The 27,304-nt window shown below is 44.8% G+C and overlaps 1 protein-coding gene across 8 annotated transcripts in view; it reads right to left on the bottom strand.

Annotated features, from left to right (window-relative positions):
• Positions 1-27,304, bottom strand: part of LOC126262230 (protein grainyhead) — a 333,250-nt gene that overhangs the window by 169,312 nt on the left and 136,634 nt on the right. For all 8 annotated transcript variants that reach the window (XM_049958688.1, XM_049958685.1, XM_049958691.1 and 5 more), the window contains exon 3: positions 12,982-13,996. In XM_049958688.1, coding sequence (XP_049814645.1) covers positions 12,982-13,996 — 1,015 coding nt within the window. The remainder of the gene's footprint in view (positions 1-12,981; positions 13,997-27,304) is intronic.

Genomic DNA, 27,304 nt, shown 5'->3' with positions numbered 1-27,304 from the left:
TAACTTTTCCTCTACCGTTCGCATTTCTAGTCTAGATGTTTCTTCAACAGTTTTCAGAATAGAAGTATGTGCTCTCTGTTTTCTATTGACGGTGAATGAAAGTGATTATACGAACTGAACGTGAGAGAAGGAAGCTGAACTTGCTTGTTTTAACGATTTATACTTTTTAAACACATTTATCTCTTAACAGTTTTGGCGAGGAATGCAGGAAGTTAAGAATAAATAGCTAGTGGTTCAATATATTTACTCGTGTCTTTTGGTGGTGTCTGAGAAGTAAACGAGGAAACATCTGTTTGTCACAGTGAGAAACCGGAATGTTATAAGAATACATTATTTGCTTGAAGTAATGAAGTGAGGTTTAGAGCGGGTTCTCGTGCAAAAATTCCTCTGCGACTCCCAAAATAGTAAGTTAAGTCGCGGCAGCCCTCGCAAGTAAAAGGATACACGCAGAAAATATGCAAAGAGGACAAAAACTAGAAGCTTGAGCCGACCAGGAGAAAGGCGTCCTCCAACGGCTCCCATTCGCCGTTTTTGCTGACGCCAGTCGGCACGTCATGCACAGCTGGGAAGACTTACGCTGGCGCCACGACATTAAACTCGCCCGTAATATCCGTCCCTTCTTCAAGGCGTCGCTCGTAAAAAGCGTGTTTACACTCGCGACCATTTGTTACAGACAGCGTTACGAGCCGCCAATCACAGATCGGTCGTGGCACCTCCCGGCCGTTCTCAATGCGTCGCACGCCATCTCGGCAGGATTTCTCCTTTGTCGTTTGTTATGACCCATCACCGCTCGCTGTTAAAGCTGCTACCCGCGCTTGAACGGTCAGCGAGGCAGTTGTTGCAAAGGAACTACGCCGAAGGAAGAAACGTACCGTGACGGAAATTCCTTGCGGTTCGTGACAGAGTTAGTGCAGCCTCCTATATCAGTCACGCCTCCTTGAATCTATAATACTGTGCACATTAACGCCATACGTCATGTAGACGAAAAATAAAAAATTCGCAACTGCTTTCAGAGATTCTACCTCTTTCTTCTACCGGGTGATCAAAAAGTCAGTATAAATGTGAAACTGAATAAATCACGGAATAATGTAGATAGAGAGGTACAAATTGACACACATGCTTGGAATTACATGGGGTTTTATTAGAACCAAAAAAATACAAAAGTTCAGAAAATGTCCGACAGATGGCGCTTCATCTGATCAGAATAGCAATAATTAGCATAACAAAGTAAGACAAAGCAAAGATGATGTTCTTTACAGGAAACGTTCAATATGTCCACCATCATTCTCAACAGTAGCTGTAGTCGAGGAATAATGTTGTGAACAGCACTGTAAAGCATGTCCGGAGTTATTGTGAGGCATTGGCGTCGGATGTCTTTCAGCATCCCTAGAGATATCGGTCGATCACGATACACTTGCGACTTCAGGTGACCCCAAAGCCAATAATCGCACGGACTGAGGTCTGGGTACCTGGGAGGCCAAGCATGACGAAAGTGGCGGCTGAGCACAAGATCACCACCAAACGACGCGCGCAAGAGACCTTTCACGCGTCTAGCAATATGGGGTGGAGCGCCATCCTGCATAACCATCGTACGTTCCAGCAGGTATCAGCCAGGCTGGGGATGATGCGATTCTGTAACATATCGGCGTACCTCTCACCCGTCACTGACGTTTTTCTGTCCAGCGCCATCTGTCGGACATTTTGTGAACTACTTTTTTGTTCTAATAAAACCTCATGTCACTCCAAGCATGTGTGTCAACTTTTACCTCTCTATCTACATTATTCCGTGGTTTATTAAGTTTTCAAATTCATACTGACTTTTTGAAAAAAAAAATTGGTTCAAATGGCTCTGAGCACTATGGGACTTAACTTCTGAGGTCATCAGTCCCCTAGAACTTAGAACTACTTAAAGCTAACTAACCTAATGACATCACACACATTCATGCCCGAGGCAGGATTCGAACCTGCGACCGTAGCGGTCGCGCGGTTCCAGACTGTAGTGCCTAGAACCGCTCGGCCACTCCGGCCGGCCTACTGACTTTTTACAAAATTGTTGAGGCTTTCGTGGCCACTTGTTGACAAACTGCCTATTGGCTTCTGTCTCGGGTTCTTCGGCCGACGTTCATCTAATGATTTTTCTGACGTTTCGCCAGCACGAGTGGCTGGCATTGTCAAAGCTTCACCCTCCATTGCCGGTGGTGAACTGGAGCCGAGCTCGCGGGCGCAGACTATATGTACCTGGCGCGCCAACGTCCGAGGGCTTCTCCGCGGTCATTTCCGGTGCGGTTCTCCTCTTGCTACCTGCGACGGTCGTTCGCTGCAGTACGGGAAATCAATTTAGAAGTGGCTACTGACTTTTTGATCACCCGGTATACTCAAATATTGTTCTTTGGGTTTTTTTTCACGTGTTTCGTATATCAGATTCCAAAACCTACGTTCCTTTTTGTATTTCGATAACGGCTCGCTACGGATCACGTAAAACATGTCAGTTCACCAATTTTCGTCTGTTAGCCACTTCTAAATTGATTTCCTACAGTCCATTACACCGCGAACCGCAGCATAATCAGTGAATCAGCAGGACTGGGGCCAGTTTTGGAGACGACGGGTGCTGGGTCGCGTGTAGCGCCGGCCGGTCCACGTGGTGCGACTGGCTCACATTCCACACGGCTGCTGGCACCAAGGTCGCCGCGTGACAATACAGCCGCACAACCCGTTCTGCCACCGGAGCCCACAGTCAGCGGCGCAATGACCCAAAACACTGACAGCGCGACCAAGGCCGGAGCCCTACTGCTTACTGTCGTGTACACACACTAGCGCCACGGGAGCCTGTGGTCAAGCCTGCGTGATCGTTTCCGACGGGAGGTTCAAATGGCTCTGAGCACTGTGGGACTTAACTGCAGTGATCATCAATCCCCTAGAACTTAGAACTACTTAAACCTAACTAACCTAGGGACATTACACACATCTATGTACGAGGCAGGATTCGAACCTGCGACCGTAGCGGTCTCTCGGTTCCAGACTGCAGCGCCTAGAAGCGCTCGGCCACTCCGGCCGGCTCCGACGGGAGGCTGTAAATCTGTAGCCGTAACGTTTTACGGCAGTTTTGGTCTTCATCACCGGTATATGAGGAATATTCTTATAGCAGAGGAGAAAGACGAACTAAAAATGACAGCTAGAGCGTTAATAGAGAAGGATTCTGAAGATCATCGATGAGAAAACGGTGTGTATGGTAGTAACAAAGGAGATAAGGAGCAAGCAGTTAAGAACTCTAGAGCTTTCAAATACTTAGGGAGCAGTGTTAATTGGAATATCATCTACACTAACATGACCACTATGTATTGCACACTGAAGTGTCTTGCTCATCGAACTACTTTCATACCATTTCTATACCGTTCCAATCTTGAACAACGCTCGGAAGAAAGGAACACTTAAATCTTTCCGTGCGAGCTCTGATTCCTATTATTTTACTGCAACGTGTTTCCTTCCTGTGTAGGTGGCTGTCAACAAAATATTTTCGCATTCGGAGCATAAGGTTGGTGATTTAAATTTCGTGAAAGTTCTCCCCGCAGCGAATACCGCCTTTGTTTTAATCATTATTGCCACACCAACTCGCGTATCATAACCGTGCCACTCACTGCCCTATTTCGCGATAATGCGAAACGAGCTACGCTTCTTCGAACTTTTTCGATGCATTCCGTCAATCCTGTATCGTAAGGATTCCGTGCCGCACACCAATACTCAAGAAAAGGACGGACAAGCGCGGTATAGGCAGTTTCTTGTGGAGCTGCTGAATCTTCCAAGTGTTCTGCCAGTAAAAACGCAGTCTTTGGTTCGCCAGCACCACAACTTTACCTGTGTGATCGTTCCAATTTAAGTCGTTCTTAATTCTAATCCCTAGGTGTTTAGTTGGATTGACAGTCTTGAAATTTGTGTCATTTATCGTGTAACTGAAATGTAACGGATTCCTTTCAGTAGCCATATGGATGATCTCATACTTTTCAATATTTGGAGTCAACTGCCATGTTTCATACCATACAGATATCTTGTCTATCTCATTTTGCAAATTCTCATGACTTTATGTGACGGTAAATGAGAACATAACCTACAAAAAATCTAAGAGGACTGCTCAGATTGGCTCCTAAATCTTTTATATAGATTAGGAACAGCAGAGGACCTATAACAATTCCAGATATCACTTCAATTTCAGTCTATGACTTTTGATCAGTTACCGTGACCTTTTTGACATGAAATCACAAATTCAGTCGCACAAGTAAAACTGTACTCCATACACAAGCAATCATAATAATATGGAGGAACAGCTAATGTAATGTCTGCAAAGAGTTGCATGTTTGCAGTGGATTAACTGTTCATCGGCGAATTGGTAACAGTAGCGTCGAAACTCCATAGACTATCCTCCCCGCAGCGAATATCGCCTTTGTTTTAATAACTGTTGCCACACCAACTCGCGTATCATACCCGTGCACAATATGGAAATTCTGCACTTACAAGAAAACTATGCGAGGCACGATCACGAAGCAAGGAGATGGAGAGAAGAGTTATTAAATTTGAAAATAAGGCGTTAAGAAACGTCTTTGGACTGTGTTTGTGCATCACAGTTTCAGGAGAAAAAAACACGGAAACTCATTCACTGCACAATCAGCCGGATGTGATAGGTACAAAAAGGACCAAGAGAATTGAAAGACTGGAATATCTACTGAGAAGGAAAGAATGGATAGTAAAGAAAAAAGAGCAAGAAGGAAGGCTATAAGAAAGGAGAGCTCTTGCCAGACGAAAGCTGAGGTGACAGGATAGACTCAAGAAACATATCAACGCCCTGGGAGCTCACGAGAACAAAGCTGCAGGCTGAAAACGATGGAAAAGGCTAAAGAATGAGGCAATGACCAACTTCGGTTCGTCTGGACATGCTGGGAAGAGTAATGAGTATGAGTAAAGAAGGAAATTTAAAAAAGAAAAGGTTCGGAAATTGTAGTCAAGTTTAAGGTGAAACCATCTGAATGAGAAGATTCGCTGACGACAGTGATGTTGCCTGTGAAAATGAGACAGAATTACAGGAACTGTTGAATTTTAACAGACAGTCTACTTAAGGAATTACTGAGGGGCAGCGGAAATGGAATTAGCCCAAACTTATGATTGAAATTGGGACTACTTAATACACGAAGTGAAGCAAAATAACGCTTAACAGAAGAAACGAGGGGGTCGTAAGGAGCTATTACAGCCCATGCGAACATTCTTCAAAGTTAGCAGCATGTCACATAGGTTTTCATTTCAGACAGGAATTTCTTAGAATATACGTTTGGAGCACAGAAAAGACGATAATCGATACGTTTGAGATGTGGTGCTACAGAAGAATACTAGAAAGTAAGTGGACTGATGCGATTAAGAAATTGAAGTCGTCGTCTGCAGAATCGGCCCGGATGAGAATATGAGTAAATTACTAACCAGAAAAAGGGGCAGGATGATTGGACAGGTATCAAGACATCAGAGAATAACTTCCACGGTATTAGAAAGAGCTGTAGTGGACGAAACTTGTTGGGGAATACTGAGATTGTAATATATTCAGCGAATGATTACGGACGTGGAGCACAAATGCTACTCTGCGATGAAGAGACTGACTCAGGAGAGGAATCATGGTAGGACGTATAGAATCAGTGAGAAAACTTATAGAAAGAAAAAAACTCCTCACATGCTGACGTCAGAGGTTTAAAGGTAATTCTACGAATTTGATGATGAGACACTGAGAATTCGCTGTAAGGAAATGTGTGACACTGATCCTGGCGTAGTTCTGAGGCTAATTCTAAGGAGAATGCCAACTAATCAGTCATTTTCACTCGAAAAAAGAAACAAGAAACTGAATCGCGCGAAATCCACAAAATTGTGTCATCATTTCCATCGTTCCTTCGCAGCAAGAACAATGGATTAATCAGACCTTGGGCGATGTAGTGACCTTCGGAAAACATGATGGTATGAGTAACACAGTGTACTTGAGGTAATTTTCCTGGCGTGCACTGTTACGTGGGATGTATCCAGCTGCGCAATAGGTACTTTACACAGGGACGTATTGGGTTCCTGGTAAGTATCATGCCGCATAGCTACCATACGACCAACTCATTTGCAGTGTTAACAAACAGCAAATATGAAACGCAAGATGCAGTATATTCGCGATATTTATTGACATGTTTCGCGAAGATGTAAATCTAATACATAGGAACTCTAGTACGGCGTACCACCTTTATTTCTAATGACAAGCTTCACGTCAAACTACACTGAAGCCTGATAATGAATACGAAAGGCGCGGTAATGAACTCTAACAGATGTCTCTCTTTGTAAGCTCAGATGCTGTGTGGGTCGATGCGCGTTTTGCACTGAGAATGCCCGTCTTTTTCCTGGCGGCTTACTAAGAAATGTAATTTACGCGAGTGACTGCACAGCCATTACGCACACTTTATGACGGATAATTACCCTGAAAAGCACGCCGGAAAGCTAGTCTCTGGTACTGGCAAAATAAAGTCGAAAACAAGCTGTTAAGTGTAGGCACAGTAACTGAAGGTTGGCGAGAATTTTTTTTTGAATAAAACGTTCTCGGTTTTCAAGCCGTGTCAATTCGAATAAAATCCTCGAGCTTTCGATGACCATCTCCGCCATCGTCGTCAGGAGTTCACTGACTGCCGGGGCTGCTACGGTTTCTCGCTTATATAGGCATGATGACGATATCATCAGCAGCCAATCAGATCGATCCAATGTGGCGCGCGCGTAAGTCGACCCGGGCAGCTAGCGGAGCTACTGCCCGTGGCAGCACCGGTGACGTCAGGTGGTGCCAGGGGGAGGCGCCACGTTCGAAACTGCCGCTCCCGCGTCGCTCATCTGTCTTTGCTTCCTTTCGATGTCCAACGCCCGCCCCCATGCCCTACTGAGTTTGTATCCCTGGTCTCTGTTGAAATTGTTCTTGTTTAAACGAATCTCGGCCACTTACTTTATAACGGAGTCCCAATAGGCAGACGCGTAAGCCAACACTTTTGTATTTTCGAACTGCATTTTATGTCCGTTTTCTAGGGAATGCTCTGCTATGGCCGACTTGTCAAGCTCCCTTTGTTTCTGCAGCAGCCGTTCTAACTTGCTGCTAGTTGCTCCACAGTGTGGCAGGAATGCAGTCCGTTTGGCCTCTTCTACTGATTCACCAGGTGTCTTTCTTCGGCGGCCCTTCAAAGCGTTTGCCATGTCTCTTTTGCTGTATGCATTTTCCCCGAAAACACGTTTTAAGTTCTGCAATTCAGACTGTAGGCGGTCGTCGTCAGAGATAATCTTGGCTCTATGAACCAACGTGTTCAGGACAGCTTTCTTGTGTACAGGGTGAGGGAAACTATTAGCGTTCAAGTACCGATCAGTGTGTGTTGGTTTCCGGTACACTGAATGCCTTTTTTATGATCCCCCTTTTTACATCAATAGTTTCTTTGTAATGTTCAATACTTCCTTGCGTTAGGATGTGTACGCCTTGTAATATACTATTCAGAATGAGTAAGATTTTTCTGTCAATTTCCTGATATTCCGGGGAAAAGACCAATCCTGGTAACCAGATAAAGTACGCAAACACTTGTAGTATATGTTGGGCCCTTCTCTCGGAGAAGCACATCAGTTCACAAAAACTTGTCCTTCTCAATTAACTGTGCCTATTACACTAACTGCAACGGCGTATTATCCAATGAAATGATAACTGTCAAAATCTTGACTTGTGTCGTGATAGTGTAGTGTGTTAAAACTTTTCCTTGCATCTATGTTTCACATTTTCAGTGGAGAACGTAACGTTGACAGTGTGGATGAAACGACAGACAGACAGACAGACAGAGAGAGAGAGAGAGAGAGAGAGAGAGAGAGAAAGAAATAACGCAATTACTTTTTCTCTCGGGGCGTTAGGACAAACACCGTACTCGATTATTACATTACGCGCCAAGGAAAAGTTGTAGTACGATGGGAATTTCCTGATGCAGCCCGTCCCGTACTGTTGGTCTTTCATTTTTTCCCCTCATTTGACACGTGGCTACATGCTTCGTGACTGTAAATATTTACGCTCTCTCACTGAAGCAGTAAACATGCTCTGAACTAATGTGACGATTCATATATTGTAGGAGAAGATGCTGATGAGAGCTGCAGAGTTACTGAACCCTGGTTTTTTATATTTTACCCATTAAGAAATAAGTAGCACGGCATTGGTTAAATGATACAGGAAAGGGAAATTTACGGCCAATAAATATGAAGAACAATGGATAAGAAAAATATGTTATAGCGTTAGAGAACAGAAAAGCATGAAAACACAATACCAGGTACAGATAGATTTACACAACAATAACTCATTACCTTAACGGACAAAAGCCAAAGGTTACATTTCGAAGTGATAGCCGAAATCGATGTAGATATATCGTATCAGTAGAGTTCTGCCGGTAGAAGCGAAGAAGTGGTTCATTAAAAGAAGCCAGATTGCTTGAAACGCAGTTCTGTAACATTAGTAAGATCTAGATTACTAGGAAAAATGGAGGACGTAATTAAAAGCGGAGACAGCCAGAGCGATGTCGCAGAGAAAAGAAAATATGGAGCAAGGGAATAATATGTTTCAGATCCTTATGGTCCATCTACTTCTTTAATTGTTTAGTGAGCAGCGTCCCAGATTTCTCATTCCCACAGTCAAAAGCTGGGGAGTCTGTATGCAAAACAACGTTCGTCCACTGACAATGAGTTGATGGAATTTCATGAAACTTGCCAGGACTTAAGACGAGGATTCGAAATGGAGAATCAATTTCGCCTTAATATGCTAGACATGTAGGTTCTTTGTAATGCGAGCAATCTCGTTTTCATTTCTTTGCAGACCCGTTACGTTGGAGAAACGAAGGACTCCGGATCGTAAAATGTTCTATTATCAGTGGTGTCCACTTGTCAAATATTTACAGAAAGAAAACACGAGCAGTTATTAGTTTCGATGAAAACGAATCGTGCTCAGTCTGAAAAATTATAGGTGCGCTAACTAACAAATGAAAGTAATTTAAATACGTCCACATAAAAACAGAGCAGAATACAGCAGATCAGTGGTCAAGGCAGGCAAATAACGAAATACGAATTTTTTTTTACGGAGTACGCACATGAGATCAAAACGAAGATTAAGATATTCATAACTATTGTAGGAATTTTAGTAACGTATGGAACAGAAACATGGGAAATAACTGATAGAATTTTTAAGAACGTATTCTCAATGGAGATGAGAGTTTGGAGCTGTTGAAGAAAGTTGACACTACATAAGAGAATGAAACCAGACACCGCTGTAGTGGATATAATCGAAGCAAAATGACTGAGAAGATATGGTCATGTGTTTGGGTGAGAACAGGAGGCCTAAGAAGATGATGAAATGAATTCCACCCAGCAAAAGAAGAAGCAAATTAAATTAATAATCATCAGCAAGAAGACGTACCAAACTGTCATCTAATATTAATGATAAACTTACAGAACAACTAAACAAGTACAGATATCTGGGAGCTAACATTAAAACCAAGTGGGATGACTCGGAAGAAATTAAGCTCCGTATTGAGAAAGCCAGATCCGTGTTTTGTAAAACGTCCAACGTTTTCGAGAGCTATCATCTGTCAATCGAAACAAAATTAAGATTTGTACGTTGCTACATATTTCCCATCCTTTTTTTGGAGATGAGACTTGGAATTTCACTGAGACGACAGGCAATTGACTTAAGATGTGGCTGTATAGACGAGTGCCACTGGCAGAAAAAATTACTAACAAACACGTTCTCCGCAAAATGAAGAAAGAAGTAACCCCAAACACAATAAAATCCAGAAAACTGCATCTTCTCGACCACCTAAATAGGAAATACGTACGAAATGCTTCAAAACATTTTTGAAGGAAAGGTATCTGATAGAGAATGAGAAAGAAGAAGAATATCTTGGCTTCGAAACTTGACATGGACTTCACACATAACTATGATGGTCGCCAGCATCCAGAAAACATCTACAGGTTGTTAAAAAAGTGTCGAATGTTTTGAGGATGGCGGTATCTACCAAAACAAATACAAGTCCAGTAAACATGGTCTCTACAATGTATACCTTAAGACTTACGAGCACTTCATCTTCGCTACTGTCAGACACAGCACTTCACCTGCAAGATCTTTGCCTTCCACATTTTGGGAGGAAGTAGTATGGACTAAACTAGAAGATAGACTATAAAATGCGTATGTTAAGAGCTATGGGCACCTTTTCATCTTCGCTACTGTGAAACATCTGTTTAATTAAACAAGTGGTCTTTGCTCTTAAGGTAGGCACATTAGAGCCCATGTTTATTGCAGTTTTTCCCGTGTTTTTGTGGATACTATCACCTCTGAAAATATTCGACACTAGTTTTTTTAAAACCTTGTGTATCAGTAAAAGGCTAACCCGGTACACAATTCCAGTGGCAGGTTGCCTATCTAACAGCCCCCACGGGCAACAAAAATTTTATTTCGTAGAATAATTAACCGAATTTAAAAATCTAAAATGCTATCATGATCTAATGGTTAGCGGGCATAAGCTTAAGCTAAAGGTTTAGCACAGTGAGACAGGTAAAGCATTACCGTTAGAAACTTGGGTATATGTCTCGAGGCAGCGTAACTCAAGACACGCAAATTGCCCAGGCTATATTTATCCATTATGCAGGGTGCTTGGAAATTCCCGTTACAAACTTCTAGGACTTTTACAGGGGAGTGAGTACACAGTATTCTGAATGGGAGCCCAAGTCCGGAAATTGTACCGTTTACGTTCTACGACGGTTTCAGTTCAGATGTGTAACGCGTTCACGCCTGCTGAGGAAATGAGAAACGACCCAAGAGTTGCTTGTCCTGGCATGCAGTAGGGCAGACAGCAAGCATGACGTGTACTACGTCGCATGAAAAATTTAGTTTCCGAGACTCTGTAGAGACAGAGGAAGATCTGCTGGTTCGAGTTCTGACCGCTGCACTAGAAACTCAAGAGACGCCAGGTGGGATGGAGAGTGCGCACCAGAACAAGCTTGGTAGGTACACTGTCGGTGGTGGTCGCCACATCGAGTCGCTGTTGTAATGCATCAGTACTGTTCTGTAAGTATATTGTGCTGGGTTCTGTTTTGTTTTGGGATAATATAAACACGTAATGTTTAAATGTTAATAGAAATAAATGTGCTTAAGCGATAAATGGACGTTTCGTTATGTTTATTTTCTAACTGTTACCTAGCAATTTTACCGTGTCACGCCTATTGCAATTCCTGGAGCAGAAGTGGATGAGTTTAGTTAATTTAGTTTTAGTTGTGTCATGTTCCATAGATCATTTTCCCGATTATTTTATCGATATGATGTGAAACAGGTCAGTTTGCAAGATATATATACACACATGAATAGTGCTAATATTAATATTAGTGAAATTTTTAGTTCTACACATGCAACTACATTTAGAGGTACAAATATATATACATTTTTTTACCATTTCTGAAACAGAAACTCGTCCATGGAGTACAAGGAGTTGTCCAATAGAAATGATTTTAAGCTAGATTTAAAACTTGATCTACTACCTGCCAGACACTTTACGTTGTTGGGAAAATGATAAAATATTTTTGTTGCTGAATAATGTACTCCTTTTTGAGCAATTGACAGCTTCAATAACGGATAGGAGAGGTCATTTTTCCCTCTAGTGTTGTACGTATGAACATCACTGTTCTTCGCGAATTGAGATGGATTATTTGGAACGAATTTCATTAGCGAATATATGTACTCTGATGGTGCAGTTAAAATACCTAACTCCTTGAAAAGGTGCCTACATGACGTCCTTGGGTGAACAACACTAATTATTCTCGCTGCTCTCTTTTGTGCAATCAGTTCTTTATGTCTAAGTGGTGAGTTACCCCAGAAAACTATTCCATAAGAAATTATTGAGTGGAAATACGAGAAGTACGTTATGAGGCTGATCTGTTTATTACCAACACTAGCGATTATACGAGGAGCGAAAGAAGCTGAACTTAGTTGTCTGAGAAGCTCATCAATATGCTTCTTCCAGTTCAGATTGTCATCAATGTGAACACCCAAAAATTTGGATAAACCTATCCTGTTAACTGAGCCCTGTTCATATGCTACATCAGTTGTCGGTATGACTATTCGGTGTACAGAACTGGATATAGTGAGTTTTTTCAAAATTAAGGGAGAGTCCATTTTCTGAGAACCACTTAATAATTCTTTGAAAGATATCCTTAACAATATCTTCAGATGTTTTTTTCTGGAATGGGGTTTATTATAACACAATCATCTGCATAAAGCACTAGTTCCGCTTGCTGAACGTTAAGTGAGAGGTTATTCACATGAATAAGGAACAGCAGAGGACAGAAAATTGAACCCTGTGGGACTCCCTTTGACTAGAATTTACCACCCTACCAACATTATTTGTGCTATTCAGGACAACTTTTAGCTTTCTGTTCATTAAGTATGATTCAAACCAGCTGTGTGCATAGTCTTCAATTCCACAAAACCCGAGATTTTCTAAGAGTGTGACATGATCCACATAGTCAAATGGCTTGGAGAGATCACAAAAAAATACCAACTGGCGATAATTTGTTATTTAGGGCTTGTACGAGTTAAACACCTGAACTGAAGCTGTCCTAGAACGGAAACGGTACGTTTCCGGGCATGGGTTCCTATTCAAAATATTAAGTACATACTCCCTTCTACAAGTCCTAGAGTTTGTAACGGGGATTTGCGATCACCCTGTATGCACGATTTCAAATCTTTAATAAAGCTTTCTCTTGGTTAATGCTTGACGTCAAATATTTAACTCATTTGTAAGCTTGAAGCTGTTTTATACGTGGAAGTACCATTCTTTGAGGAATTGGAGATTGGGAGAGGGGTTGCTGATAGTCACTGGAAGAAGAAGAGGCACAGTGGGAGGACAGAGGGAGCGGTCTGCTGTAGGTAGTTACCTGCTGGATGGCGGCCTGGTCGCGCGGCGTGATGGCGTCGGTGCCGATGCCGGAGTCCGGCGAGGGCAGGTCTACGGTGAGCCCGGCGGCGACCACCGCCTTGGCGCCGGCGGCCGTCGCGTGGTACGAGCTGCCGCCCCGCACGTACCTCTCGACGAAGGAGGCGGCGCCGGACGACGCGGCCGACGCCGACACGGACGCGGCGCCGGCGGGCTCGGGGCTGTCGCCGTAGGCGACCACGCTGTGCGGCGTCTGCTGGCGCGAGTAGCCCGCCTGCTGCTGCTGCTGCTGCTGTTGCTGCTGCTGCTCGAAGTAGTCGCGGTAGTAGGGCTCGGCGACGCTGAAGGCGGTGCCGGCGGCGGCGCGCACCCCGACGCCCGCGCCGGCGCCCGCCAGCGTCGTCACGTAGCCGTTGGCCGGCGCCGACGTGACGGCCGCCGCCGTCGTGTACGGGTCCGAGTAGGCGATGGGCGACGGCGACCCGCTGTGGAACATGTGCGAGCCAGCCGACGCGTACGCCGACATGGGCTTGAGGCCGTCGGCCGTCGCGATCAACTCGATGGGCCCCGCGGCGGCGGCGGCGGCGTCCGCCAGCAGCGACGACGTCGACGACGGCGTCCGCGAGCGCGCCGCCAGCGCCTCCTCCTGCTTCACGCCCGCGTCCACCTCGCCATTCGCCGACACCACCACCAGCCTGCGCTGCTGCTGCTGTTGCTGCAGCTGCGGCTTGATGTCCGCCGGAGACTTGCGGTGGTGGCTCAGGTCCTCGGGCTCGCGCTTCACGTGCAGCTGCTGTTGCTGCTGTTGTTGCTGCTGCTGCTGTTGCTGTTGTTGCTGCTGCTGCTGGAGGAAGAGCCCCTGAAGCTCCGCCGCCGACACGATCGTCTGCGAAGCGCCGCCCAGCGTCGCGGAAGGCGGAGCGATAAGCTCTAGCCCCGCCCCGGCCGCTAGCCCGTTGGCCGCCTTCAGCTGTGACGTCAGCAGGGGGCCCCCTCCGCCCGACGACGAAGTCGTCCTGAAACGTAGAGGCGCGCGCCGCTGACGTTCTGCGCATGCGCTAAAGCTTTCTGGTTTGTTTGACAGCTCCGCTAGCAGGGAGCTGCTGGCACCTGTCGCGGAAACGGGCGTTTCCTGGTCTACACCACTTCCTAATCGTAACCCTCCCCCCTCTTCACACACACACACACACACACACACACACACACACACACACACACACAGGGGAAAGACGGCTCGACTTGACATGGCACAGACACAAATGTGAGACATGACAGTTATATAGTTGCCTCGAACCGACCACTTGACAGGAACTGACTTTCTATTTATCTATGATTGCGCCTAAAAATGTCATTTCTCATATTCGACAAGAACCTTCCTACCGCAAGGTAGTGTCGGATCAGCGCTAGTGTCTGTTATGTATGTAAACCAAATGAACCTGATTTATAAGGTGATAAATGCCTTATGATGTGTGTTCCGATACTCAACCTTGTGGCAGAAAGCTTAATAATAGTGTCATGTCTTGAAATCAATATAGCCGTTACTACAAATTATTATTATTGTTGTTATTATATATTGCTGTTGCACTGTATAAACTGTAAGGTTCACCCACAAAGAGTATCTGCTTACATACAACAGAAAGCCCTAAATCCTGTCTCGTGAAAAAAATACATAAATAAGGAAAATAAAGAAATAAATAAATAGATAAAGAAGTGTTAAGAAAAATATTCCTCTGTTTAACAGAACGCTGATGTTCAGTCTCTCAGTCTTAACCAAATACACACTCACACACACACACACACACACACACACACACACACACACACACACACACACACACACACGTTGTGTGTGTATTCGTATATGGACTGAAGAGGCTGCCTACACTAAATTTAGTCCTTCCCCTAATAGAGCACTGATGCTCACAATGGGACACCTTTACCAGAAGGGGATTGATAGAGGTCATCGACAATGTTGAATAAGGGTAGTTCGTTTTTGCATTCTAAGGAAATACGACAAGTAGTCTAGCGGATATGATAAGAGAGTTGGGGTGACAATGATTAAAACAGGCGTTTGTCGTTTTGGCGATATCTTTTCACATTAGCCTGTAATCAACAAATTTCTCCTCCGAATATTTTATTAACTCCCACATATATAGTGAGGAACGACCTTCGCGATAAAATAAAGAGAAATAACAGCTCGTACGGAAACTTTAACGTGTTCATTTTTTCAACGTGCTATTCGAGATTAGAATGATAGAGAAATAGTGTGAAGGTAGTATTGTGAAACCTCTGCCAAGCACTTAAAGAGTGAATTGCAAGAGTAGTTATGTAACTTACATGTAGACACGGCACTAATACAAGACATAGTGCAAATATGTATGAGACACGGCAGTTAGTAGTGTAATATTTTCCAGAGCTCGAAATGTGTGTGCATACATGTGGAAAGGGAAAACTTGGCTGAAACGGAGTTAGTACTGATTTTCTGCTCTTTAACGTGCTCATGAAGAATTTCCGAGGTATGACTTAAGCATATAGCAGTTTTAATAGCTCTAAAATTGTAATAAAAGGAAAAATAGTAGGGCAAGTAACAAATTTTGGATACTTGGGATACAATACTCCACAGGACAACGAAATTGATTTTCAACGTAAGATAAAGAAATTTCACACCGTGAATGATATTATAAGACGAAACTTTCAAAGCAAATCTATCAAAAAACACTTCAGAAGTTTTACAGAACACTGTTACTCCTGATTGTAATGTATAGAAGCAAAAGCTAGATAACAACAGTACATACACTGAGAAACCAGATAAGGAAAATGAAATTTCTCAGACATGCAGTGGGATGCAAAAGGCAAGACTGAACGCGAAATACAAATATAAGAGCAGAATTAGGTTTTATGGTCTCAAATGAACACATTAGAATACAAAAAGACTATTTCGATGTTGTTATATTATCCGACTTATTACCCACAGATAATAACATCGATTTTTTAAAAAAATAATGTGTTTATCATTTATATATTCTCATTTTAAGTTTAGAAATGTCCTCGAAAGCATTAAAATCGGGGATGAGTACGTGCAATTTTTCTCTCTCTCTCTCTCTCTCTCTCTCTCTCTCTCTCTCTCTCTGGCAGAATTAAGAGAGTAACCCTACATTGCTTGCTATCACTGTCAAGATAAATTATCTCTGCCATTCCTCGATTCGACTCTTTAAATATTGATGGTCGACAAGACCTTTGATATTTTAAAAGTAGGAGACATTTCTAGACAACACCTGTGACCGTTCCTCTCTTCAGTGGAATATTAAATTTCGTCAAGACAGCAATTTTTGTTTTTTGTTTTTTTGGCGATTGGTGGATTCGCTATGAATACAACCGTCTTCATATCTTGCGCTACGTCAGAAGTATCTCTATTTAATAAGCATATCGTATGGCCATCATGGTCAATAGATCGGACCTTGTGTTAGGACTCCCTGTTCACGATTACATAATTAAGAATTCAGCTTCTCCTAGAAGAACTATGGCAGATGACCTGCTGAAAACGCGCTGCCAAGGATGGAATACCAGCGCAATACAGATTGACAAACGTCGCTTACTTACTAAGTAATTTGGACGATTGACGTTCAAATCTGTCTTGTCATCCTGAATTAGGTTTCTCACGATATGCCTGAGCCACTTCGGGCCGCGATGGATCCATAGGGCCGCAGACTAGTGTATAGATGAAATTTCGACGACTACTCAAGTCGACATCTTGGGAGTTAAGAACTATCTGGTTATGCGTACTCGCTGCCTGAATTCCAACCAGATTACAGTACGTGTAATCACATACAGTTTATAATTCCTTGTGCCCTTTTCAGCACTGTAGTTATATTCTCTGTCGATTCTGAGGAGACATCTCTGACTGGAGTGAAGCCTAGCGGCAGAAGACCAGCAGTGACTTGGGACAGTGGCGGCTCGTCTCGATGTATGTGTGGGCAGACTACTTAACTCTAGTCGGAAGGCGTCATGCTCGCTCTTACTGGTTCAAAATGGTTCAAATGGCTCTGAGCACTATGGGACTCAACTGCTGTGGTCATCAGTCCCCTAGAACTTAGAACTACTTAAACCTAACTAACCTAAGGACATCACACACATCCATGCCCGAGGCAGGATTCGAACCCGCGACCGTAGCAGTCGCACGGTTCCGGACTGCGCGCCTAGAACCGCGCGCTCGTACTGGATGTGTTCATTTTGTATATTGGTCACGAACGTAGCTTGTGAACGAATATGTGGTGTATGAATTGTCTAGGTTAACGGTGTTGGAGACTCAGTGTTTTCAGGTACTGTGTATGATCCTTGTGACTCAGATTATAGCTTCTTGCTGACAAGTGCTGCAATTGTTCGTGAAGCAACTGCTAGATCTGGTGCCGTGCAAAACTTTGATGCACACTTGGATTTTACTTGTTGTGCACAGCTTACAGCGTGTGTTGTTAATCCGAGAAATACTGTCGTAAGCTGCTAAACTGCTGTTTGTGCATATGCCAGTAGGCTCACTGTCATTACTGTGAGATTGATTTTTTTTTCTATTTAGTCAGTGGTAGCCATTGCCATATTGCATTGAAAACATGTACAATGTACTTGCTTGATTCTAGAATGAGATTTTCACTCTGCAGCGGAGTGTGCGTTGATATGAAACTTCCTGGGTGTGGCTAGGCTGTGGCTAAGCCACGTCTCTGCAATAGCCTTTCTTTCAGGAGTGTTAGTTCTACAAGGTTCGCAGGAGAGCTTCTGTAAAGTTTAGAAGGTAGGAGACGAAGTACTGGCAGAAGTAAAGTTGTGAGGACGGGGCGTGAGTCGTGCTTGGGTAGCCCAGTTGGTCGAGCACTTTCCCACGAAAGGCAAAGGTCCCGAGTTCGAGTCTCGGTCCGGCACACAGTTTTAATCTGCTAGGAAGTTTCTTGCTTGATTCTGCTGATTTACGATAAGCTCGCCCTGGGCGCATACATTAGTGAAATGTTGTAGAGGTGGTTTAAATGTCTGGTAAGTTTCTATGGGACCAAACTGCCGAGGTCATCGGTCCCTAGGCTTACACACTGCTTAATCTAACTTAAACTAATTTACGCTAAGGACAACACACACACTCATGCCCGAGGGAGGACTTGAACCCCCGACGGGAGCAGCCGCGCGAACCGTGGCAAGACACCTCAGATGGCGCGGCTATACCGCGCGGCTGTAAACCATGTGTTCCAATGCTTCTGCAAACCCTGAAGAAGACGACTGGATGAGTCGTCGAAATATCGGACATAAAAATGGAATCAACGAGTTTGCCCATCACCCGAAAGCACGCTGGGGGAACGTGAGAGATCGTGGGCACATACGATTTTCTTCGTTACCCTTGTCGAACTAAGTGAAAGCTTGCGCCTGTCACGACCCCTGCATTTACGGCAGGTTAAATCGCGGCGTAGCTACGAAATTCTTATCTCCATACACGGCAGCGTACGTGGCCACGGGCAGGCTGGCAGACAAAGGGGATCGGACGCTGGAGCCGCGCCGGCAGCGGGCGTGCGAGACTAATGCCTCATAATTGATTTGTTTTAAAGCGTGCGTGCCGAGCGGCCATATTTAATACGGCGGGGCGCCCTGGTAGCTAATCTCGCGGTGCGTGAGAATATAACGCCCGCTGGGAACTGGCAGTCCGCCTCGCGGAGCACCGGGGGCGAGCAGAGAGACGACGGAGGAGGGGGAAAAAAAGAGGAAGAAACGGTTTTAATGAACAGGTCATGAGTTATGGGGCCGGCCGCCGGCCCCCACAACAATTATGCACGCACGGCGCGCAGAACGCTCACAAAGACGTCGCCGGCTGTGGCGAAGTTTTTGTGCCGTATCCTGATGTATGTGCGTACGCTCGGTCGGTCGGTCGGTCGCCGGGTCGGAGTCGAGCGCGGGACCGCACGCTGGGACCGAATGCCTTTACAAATATTAGCCAATAAGAAGGCGCCGCCGACGCCTCGAATTATGGCCGCCGCTGTCTGACATATTCTGCTACGGTCGCTCCGCAACATCTCTCACTTGGCCTTTTTTTCCTTTTCCTCCCTCCCTCGTCCTATAACCATACTTTCCGGCCGGTATCCTACATATATACCCTGCAAGCCACCGTACTAAGCGCTGCAGATGGTACTCTGAACGAATGTCAGCCATTTGTGTCCTTTTCCGTTCGCAGACGGGGCGACAAGAAAGAGTAGATGCCTCTGTCCACTCCCCCCTCACCCACCCTCTCTTTGTCGCATTATCTCATGAGCCCCTACGCGAATTATAGGACGGTATCAGCAGAATTTTCCTCTTCGATATCGGTTCTCTACATTTATCCTAAGTGTTTCGTGTGAACAACGTCGTCCTTATTCCGAAGATTATTATTTTGAGGTGCCCTGACCGAGCGACCGCACCGTTCGCAGGTTCGAATCCTGCCTCGGGCATGGATGTGTGTGATGTCCTTAGGTTAGTTAGGTTTAATTAGTTCTAAGTTCTAGGCGACTGATGACCTCATAAGTTAAGTCGCATAGTGCTCAGAGCCATTTCAACCATTTTTTTGAGGTGCCCTGAGTTTGTCATACTACGGCACGGACTATAGACCTGTTCTAAAACTACGTATGCTTACAAGGGGTGGACAAAAATATGGACCGAGGGAGGTGGCGCAGTGATTAGGACACTGGACTCGCAACCGAGAGGATGACTGTTCAAACCGGCGTCCGGCCGTCCTGATTTACGTTTTCCGCGACTTCCCTAAATCGCTTGAGGCAAGTGCTGGGGTGGTTCCTTTGAGAGGGAACGGCCAATTTCCTTTCCCATACTTACCTAACCAGATGGGACCGATGACCTCTGTGTTTGGTACCCTCCCCCAAATCAAAAAACCAAACAAAAATAGCCTATTCAAACACCGCTAGAAAAGCAAGCGTGATCATCATCATCATCTTCATCATTATCATGGACAGCTTCCAGCCTCTGGCCGGGTATGTTTGGAACATAAGCCCCACCATCGCCTTCTGTCTTTCCACCATCTCTCCGTCGTCCCTTTGATCCAGTCTTCTCCTTTCTTCTGGGCGCATTCCTCCACTCCTTTCAGCCATCTGTCTCGCGGTCTTCCTCTTGGTCTCATCTCCTGTATCCTCCTAGGTATCCTCTTCTCCTTCATTCACTTAACGTGCCGATATCATCTCACCCTTGATTTCTCTATCTCCTCATGTAATGGTTCCACTTTCATTAACTCTCTGATCCTCTCATTTCTTAACCTGTCTATCTTTATCACTCCAGTACTGTTCCTCAAGAATTTCCTCTCATTAGCTTGTACTTTGCTTTCCTCTCTTCCTTTCATAACTCAGGTTTCGGATGCAGGGTTGGGACATAGTATGACCGATATATAACCTTTTTACTGATTTGAGGTACATCCTTCCTCCATATCAGGCTTCTGACACTCTTCTGAAATGCTTCTGCTTTACTCCCTCGCTCGTTTATTTGTCTGTCTTTTTTTTTCGTCTTCCTGTATACGGCTTCTTAGGTACTTGAAACTGTCCACTCTCCTCAATCGTTCCCCCCACCAACTGTTATTCCAGTAGTTCCTCTCTCCTTCGTTCTTCTTGTCATAATCATCTTATTTATACTAAATTTCATCCCATATTCTTGTACTGTTCGTTCCCATACGTCCAACAAGCAGGGGATTGGCTGTAGGTGTGAGGTACAGTAGGGACTGAGGGACTGTGTGTGACCCGGGACCGCTACGTTAGCTGTGATGGTCCTACAGGGAACCTGAAAAGTGACGGCTAACGTGGCTCTGGTGAAGCTACGATAGGCCCACCAAGCCAGTAGTGGATTATGAGTTCTGCTTTCAAAAATAGAACGGGCCTCGGAAACATAAATACAGAGTGTGTAAATTACAGGAGGAAGGGGAAGAAAGGAAAACAGAAGGAAGGGATGTCCGAAAGAACATACATCACGCATTTATATAAATACATACGCTAGCCATACCTCCAGGTTGCGCTGTTTTATGGCTTCTCAAAATGGCTCTGAGCACTGTGGGACTTAACTTCTGAGATCGTCAGTCCCCTAGAACTTAGAACTACTTAAACCTAACCAACCTAAGGACATCACACACATCCATGCCCGAGGCAGGATTTGAACCTGCGACCGTAGCGGTCGCGCGGTTCCAGACTGTAGCGCCTAGAACAGCTCGGCCGGCGAATGGTTTCTGTTCTCAGTACGTTGGAAGAGTCAGATATGGTCGGCACAGTGTTCCGTGTAGTTGTGAGCGCATTACGTCGCAGCTAAGTTAATTCGAACGTGGGTAAATTGTTGGTGGTCGCACGGTCGGTGCTTCCGTAACCGAGGTAGCTGATGTGTTTCGAGTTTCAAGAGACGCAGTATCGAGGATTTAAACCGCATACAGGGAAAGCGGAAAAAATGTCATCCCATAAGTCACAACACGGACTAAGGTGTGCGTCGAGTAATCTTGACAGACAGTCATAGAACAGGATTGTGCCGAAAATAAGGAGTGCGATACATGCAAAGGTCGATTCGGAACTGAATATCGCACTCGCGAACCCTGTCATCACCGAAACAACACCAAGGGAGTTCCATGGGCAGCTAATTGCAGGGCGAGCTGGAATCCAAAAAGCACTCATCAGTGGCTCAAATGCCCTAACAGGAGGACATGGTGCCGAGGCCGTAAGTCTTAGACTAGGAGGCAATCCAAGAAATTCATTGGTCGGATGAGTCTTGTTTCACAGTATTGCCAACTGCTGCCGAGGTTACGCCCTAAGAGTTCGGTGATTATGAGATCATAACGTGGTATTCCATGATCCACGTGGGTACTGTACAAGGTCGTATTACTGCCAAGGATTATGTGACCATTTTGGCTCACATTCAGCACATGATAAAATGATTATTTCCGAATGATGATACAGTGTTCGAAGACAACAGAGCTCCTGTTCTCACAGCTCACATCGTCCAGGACTGGTTTCGTGAGCGCGAGGATGAAATGTCGCATCTTGTCTGGCCACAACAGGCACCAGCTCCAGTACTATTGAAACTTTGTCATTTACTTTGGAGAGAAAGGCGCTCTGTCGCTATCCACGATCATTATCGTTACCTGAACTTGCCACTATTATGCAGGAAGAACGGTATAAGATTCCATTGAAAACCATATAGGGCGTGTATTTATAGATTACGAGAGGACTGGAAGCTGTTTCGCATCCTAAGGTTTTCCTACACCGTCTTATGTATGTCAGTGTGCTGTGTTTTTCCGGTGTTTTCATATTTTTATTTCATATTTTGTATGTTGCCCATTCCATGTGTCATCGGAAAGCTACTAAACCCTAACATATGATACAAAAAGCATTCTCTGTTGTTGACAGCGATTGGATGTAGCTGGAGAAGTCTTGAGTAACAGTGTGTGTGTGTGTGTGTGTGTGTGTGTGTGTGTGTGTGTGGGGGGGGGGGGGGGGGGGAGGGGGGGGAGTTGAGAGCTTTTTTATCTAATTTTTAATTAGATATGGGAAAGCAGCTTTTTTCGAGGTAACATTGTATGATGAATGCTTCATGAATTTCTTATCGCGTCAGATTTGTGTGTAAACTCAAGTTTTCCCACGCCTTGCTCTTTCGTCATCTACCTGTAGGCAGCGTGGTACCAAATTTAGTTGGCCGAATTATGTCACGGAGACGATTCGAAGTCGCAGAACTTCCCTTAGTTGTGTAGGGAAACGGGAGTTTGAAGCAGAAAGGTTTTAGAGCAACGAAATTATTTGTCCACCATCTAACGAAGTCTGCATCGCCAGCAACGTTCCCCCCTCATAAAAACAGACATTACCCGTGGCAGCAAGTGCATAGTCTGTGAGATTTCACACACATTTGAACATTGTTCGGCCAACTACGTACGTGACAGCAGCTTGAGTCGATATATAAATCCGACACGACAAAAGTGACGGATGTTTGAGGCTCTAGAAGACACATAATAAAAGATCAGCGGCGACTCTCCTTAAGGTAAATGAGAAGTCCGAGTACTCTGAGGAGCGCCAGGGCCACCACCCACGCAGTCGCGCCGGTGGGCGGTTGGACGGCCGGCAGGTGGCGGCGGAGTTTAAATTCTTGCGCGTCGCCCACCTGCGGCGACAAAGCAGCCAATTAGCGGGCACGAGTCTGCCTCGTTAGCAGCGTCGACACCCGATCTGAATTTCCGAGCGCTTTGCCAGCCCTCTCTCGCCGCCACCGATCCTCGTTAATTGACGGTGTACTCTCTCGGTGCTAAAGCACGCGGAAGCTCTTGCGTGGAATGTATTAACAACTTCGAACTGGAGATCCTTTCGATATGAAGGAAATCTTCTACCCACCTCTGGAGCCTGCTGCGAGTACACGAGACAGACTGTGCAGCAAATGTGATAATGAAAGTCTAGGATGAAACTTCCTGGCAGATCAAAATTGTGTGTCTGACTAGGACTCGAACCCGGTGTAACAGATCGTTTCTGGGCAACGACTGTCGGCGAGAGCTGGTCACTATTGGTGAGCGACAGTGCTGGTTTCCGGTGTCCATGGGACTGCGACTACACTCCAGTCTGGGCACTCTAACCAGGCTGACGGGTGATGGTCTGGCCCGATTGGACGGTCTTTCGAGCGTGTTTCCCACAGAACGGCTTGTGTTTCCCAGTACCCTTTGGGGAACAAACTCCTGAAAATGCCCGCAGGTGGCTGTAGTTTACGGTAGTATTATGAGTGGTAGCAGGAAATAGCCAACCGCAATAGCTTTCTGCTCCGGAGGCCTATTGGACGCAACGTCTGGATGTGAATCTCGTGGAGTCATGGACTACCAGCGAAATCGAGGAGTCTTTCAGTGGCCCTGATAGGGTACAGGCTTCGAGTTCAAGCCCTGTGGAGCGGAGGTGGTGCGGAGGCGTATTTCGGAAGTTTGTAGTCAGGGATCAGTAAGGTTCTTCTCTCTGTGTGGAAAGTGGACTTGTCAGTTGCACACTCATAATGTACTGTTACGTAAACACACTGAAGTGCTGCAGCATTATATTAATAGAGTATCAACTATTTAAAAACAATAGTCGAATCATTATCGTTGATTTTTGCTTAAATGGAAATGTGAACTGTGGAGTTCTTGTGTATGTGCTAATGCTCTTTTACTTTAGACTGATCCTGTGAGATTTACAGAGGAGATGGTAGAAACCGGTTGTTGGCGGTGCAGACACTGACCGCGGTATTTGTTGTCCAATCCAGTATTCTGAAAACTTTTGACAGTAGCAGTCTAGGACACTTGAGTGGTAGTACAGAGGAAGAAACTGTTTTAACCCAGTTTCGTGGTACAAAACGAGGCTGGCGACCGTGATTTAGCCCGATAGCATAAGAATAACAAGGCCTAGATATAATCCAGTTCTGCCAACAAACGTTGCGCTCGATTTTGTCTCCGGCACCGCACGGCGCTAAGAGTTCGTGGTTTCTGGCCGCGGCCGAGAGGGGACTTCACCAGACGCTGAAGAAGTTCCGAGACAATGGGCGTGGAGGTGGTGATTCTTTTGGGCAATGAGGACCATGAGGAGTCAATATGACTTACAATTTTTTGAAACGCAACAAGAACCCTGACAACTAGCCTTGCCTACGGGCGGCAGCTCAGTTAGCCTCTACCTCCGCATCTGAACAAATTGCCGCGAAACCTGCCAGATCAACATCGCAGATATAATGGGCATTCCGGCTTTTTCCGCCGACCCTGCGGGAGGTACGTCCGGCGTCAGGCTAATGCGATATTTTACGAACGTATACTGGGATGTTACATATCATTTTTTCCTCGCTTTCCACAGTCATATACAGAATTAACGAGATGTACGCCGATTAACTGTCGATATATTCAATGAAAATTATGGCGACCGGAACCGGCGGGAGGTGGCGGTAGGTCGGTCGCCGCTGCAGGGAGAGGTTCGTCCTGCAGCCGCCATTAATCGGCTGCCTTCCTGTTCCAATATCTCTCTCAAGTAACGAGCTACATGTCCTGTCGTACGCCTGAAGCCCTAATACGGAGCATTAGCAGGGAAATTGAGAAGAAAAGGCGACGCGAAAGTTTGATGCTGATTAACTTCCGACGTTAACATGAAACGCGGTAGCGGTTCTGGAGGCAATTAGGTTAGATTAAAACAAAACCGCGCTGGTCCGACAGCCGCTTTAAAAGAGACCTTTTACGATCGAGAAACCACTACTGTGACCCCAGGTCATCGGCTTTTAGAGAAGAGCGCTGTGTCCTGGATATAATACGAGCAATTTTCCGGGTAATTTCCGACAAAAGCAACTGCTGGTGAATATGTTTTTCAAGAACGCGGTTGGATTACAGTAGCAGAAATGATTCGAGAGTGACGTTATGCTATGAAGAGGTTAGAACCAGATGATGATTAAAATTTGACTGGTGGACTTGTCAGTTGCACGCTCATATGTACTGTTACGTAAACACACTGAAGTGCTGCAGTATTATATCAACAGAACATCAACTATTTAAAAAAAATAGTCGAATTATTATCGCCTATAGCTACCGACGTGTATCCAGTTCTTGAACAAATTCGACTGACTTGCCGAGATTCGCTTTTGGTACATTTGCTGGGTAGTATTTTTGACTGTTTCTGGTAAATTAAAACATTCCCTCAACAATATGCATGACGAATTATGAAGATATGTGCCTCGAGATAAGGACCCTTTAGTGAAATTGAACGCTGAATGGACAGGGAGTCCATTAGATACGTTGAAGATGAAACAGACGAAGGGCTAATCCTCATGCCCCTTAGTGGGCGTATATTGACAGGTATCAATAAGAAAAAGTACACTATACACAATTGATCGATACCTGTACAAAATATATTTAGGGAAGTAGAGAAACTATGTACTGGTTACTGATAAATAAATGTAAACACTACAGGTCATTCGAAAGTTACCGTGTTTCATGGAACTGAAACATTCTTAAAGCTACGCTAATCGATTAGAATTTTACAGGCAACTTACGTACGACGAGGTAGGTGGAGAGATGTAATTGGGCAGGAAGGACGGAATTGTACAGTTATTTCTTTGTCCGCAGCTCGTGGTCGTGCGGTAGCGTTCTCGCTTCCCGCGCCCGGGTTCCCGGGTTCGATTCCCGGCGGGGGTCAGGGATTTTCTCTGCCTCGTGATGACTGGGTGTTGTGTGCTGTCCTTAGGTTAGTTAGGTTTAAGTAGTTCTAAGTTCTAGGGGACTGATGACCATAGATGTTAAGTCCCATAGTGCTCAGACCATTTGAACCATTTAGTTATTTCTTTCCGATAGGAATGCACGCCGAACGCTATTAGCGTAACAAAAGCGATCTTGCAGTGAGGAAATATGAAGAAGGGTACAACTTTGGAAAGCCGCTACAATTAAATTAAGCAGGCTGCTACAGAAAAGGGAACTGTCACTGTTGTCTAAAACAAACATGGCTCAAACTGTGAACTTTCACGTAGTTTTGTGCGGATGTGAGTCGTGGAAAATAAAAACAGTGGATCACAAGAGAATCAGATCTTTTCAAAGGTGGGTTCTGGAGGACGATTCTGAAGATTTCGTGCACTGACAAAGTAAAACTATAAAACAGTTCTGAAAAGTAACCGAAAATATCTTTGGAATCCAACAAAATACTACAATTGAAATTAATAATAACCATTCATCAGCTAAGTTCGCTCAAAACATATATTTTTTAAATTTAAGACAACCGGTTTCAACAGACTATGCTGTCATCTTCAGGCCTTAAAATCTTTTATTGTAAAACATGTTGATATTACGCTGACCTCACGCACAAGATGTCGAGTGATAAAAACATTATAAAAGGTTTGTCATCGCTATTTTTAACGACTTGGCATCTTATGTGTGAGGTCGGCGTAAAATGAACATGTTTTACCATAAAAGATTTTAAGACCTGAAGATGACAACTAGTCTGTTGAAACCGATTGTCTCAAACAAACAAAAATAAAAGTTGTTTTATGGGATCTCGACTGCTGAATGGTTTTTAACAATTAAAAATATCGCCCTTCAGTACTCCCAAAATTAGTCAGTTCGATCAGATGAAATTAAGGTAGTTTGGGCATAACTGAAAGCATTCAACTCACTATAAATACTATAATGTTCGGAAGAACATAGAAAAAAATCATGGAAAGCACCGAAGAAAGCGCCGATATGTCCCTGGAAGAGCTGAGGATGAAAGCAACGTCTGGAAGTGCATGGAGGGACATCGTTCATCTTTCAGAAATGTTCAAATGCGTGTGAACTCTTATGGGACTTAACTGCTAAGGTCATCAGTCCCTAAGCTTACACACTACTT

Source organism: Schistocerca nitens, chromosome 6 (assembly GCF_023898315.1).
Source record: "Schistocerca nitens isolate TAMUIC-IGC-003100 chromosome 6, iqSchNite1.1, whole genome shotgun sequence".
NCBI lineage: Eukaryota > Metazoa > Arthropoda > Insecta > Orthoptera > Acrididae > Schistocerca > Schistocerca nitens.
Note: the sequence above shows the minus strand (reverse complement) of the source record. Positions and strands in the feature narration are given on the sequence as shown.